The sequence below is a fragment of the Corvus kubaryi genome, unplaced genomic scaffold (assembly GCF_017639235.1).
Source record: "Corvus kubaryi isolate FWS band 111438036 unplaced genomic scaffold, C.kubaryi_AGA036_p1.0 37005, whole genome shotgun sequence".
NCBI lineage: Eukaryota > Metazoa > Chordata > Aves > Passeriformes > Corvidae > Corvus > Corvus kubaryi.
Window position 1 is genome coordinate 1 of NW_024581008.1, and position 1,367 is coordinate 1,367.

At 59.4% G+C, this 1,367-nt stretch overlaps 1 protein-coding gene across 1 annotated transcript in view; it reads left to right on the plus strand.

The window, feature by feature from the left end:
* The first annotated feature begins 256 nt into the window (after nucleotides 1-256).
* The window catches only part of LOC121660937 (vang-like protein 2), a 4,166-nt gene continuing 3,055 nt past the window's right edge, over nucleotides 257-1,367 (plus strand). Inside the window, exons 1-3 of the mRNA XM_042020544.1 lie at nucleotides 257-306; nucleotides 402-673; nucleotides 820-955. Coding sequence (XP_041876478.1) covers nucleotides 257-306; nucleotides 402-673; nucleotides 820-955 — 458 coding nt within the window. The remainder of the gene's footprint in view (nucleotides 307-401; nucleotides 674-819; nucleotides 956-1,367) is intronic.

Genomic DNA, 1,367 nt, shown 5'->3' on the forward strand with positions numbered 1-1,367 from the left:
GGGAATTTGGGGCTCTTCCAGGGGGGATTTGGGATCTGATCGCAGGGAACGGGGCCAGCACAAGAGGGAACGGCCTCGAGCTGTGCCAGGGGAGGCTCAGGGTGGATATTTGGGAAAATCCCTCCTGGAAAGGGCGGCCAGGCCTTGGGAGGGGCTGCCCAGGGAAGCTTGGAGTGGCCATCCCTGGAGGATCCCTGGAGGGATCCCTGGAGGTTCCTCTGGGTCACCAGAGGGGATCAGGAACAGCTTGGCCTCGATGATCCTGGAGATCTTCTCCAAGCTGGGAATGGATGGAATCACGGAATGGTTTGGGTTGGAAGGACCTTAAAGATCCCTAATCCATGGGCAGGGACACCTCCCACCACCCCAGGTGCCTCCAACCTGGCCTTGGACACTCCCAGGGATGGGGCACCCACAGCTGCTCCGGGAATTCCATTCCCGCCCCTCCCTCCCTGCCCCTCCTGTCGCTCCGTGCGTGTCCCCCTCGCACATTCCCGCCTCTCCCCGTGCCCCACATTCCCGGCTTTTCCCCGCAGCATCCAGCGAGCAGCCGTGTGGATCCTGGAGAATTACTACCACGACTTCCCGGTCTACAACCCCGCCCTCCTCAACCTTCCAAAATCCGTCCTGTCCAAGAAAATGTCCGGCTTTAAGGTCTATTCCCTCGGCGAGGGTGAGATTCCCCCTTTTCCCTTGGCTTCTCCTCTCGTTCTCCTGCCGCTTTTCCATCCCCGTCCTGGCGTTCCCGTCCGGAATTTTTTGGGGGGAGCTCCGGGTGCTTTCTCCCACCTCATCCCTGCTCCGAACTGCCCCCCGCAGAGAATTCCACGAACAATTCCACGGGGCAGTCACGGGCGGTGATCGCGGCGGCGGCGCGGCGGCGCGACAACAGCCACAACGAGTTCTACTACGAGGAGGCCGAGCACGAGCGCCGGGTGCGGAAACGCCGCGCCAGGTACGGAAAATCCAGGGATTCCTCGCGTTGGGAATGCCGCGGCAAGCTCATGGCAGGTTTTCCATGAGGACGGGGAGCTCCCGGGGTCAGCTCCAGCTCGTCCCAAGGGTGGTTGTTGGGATGGATCTTCCACCAAGTTGGTTTGGGGGGAAGGTTGGGTTGTCTCATCCATTTCAGTGATCCCGCCAGATCCAAGGGGGTTTCCATCCCAGATCCACTGGATTTTCCATCCCAGATCCAAGGGGTTTTCCATCCCAGATCCAAGGGATTTTCCATCCCAAATCCAACGGGTTTTCCATCCCAGATCAAATGGGTTTTCCATCCCAAATCCAAGGGGGGTTCTGTCCCAAATCCTAGGGGTTTTTCATCCCAAATCCACTGGAGTTTCCATCATAAATCCAACGGGTTTTCC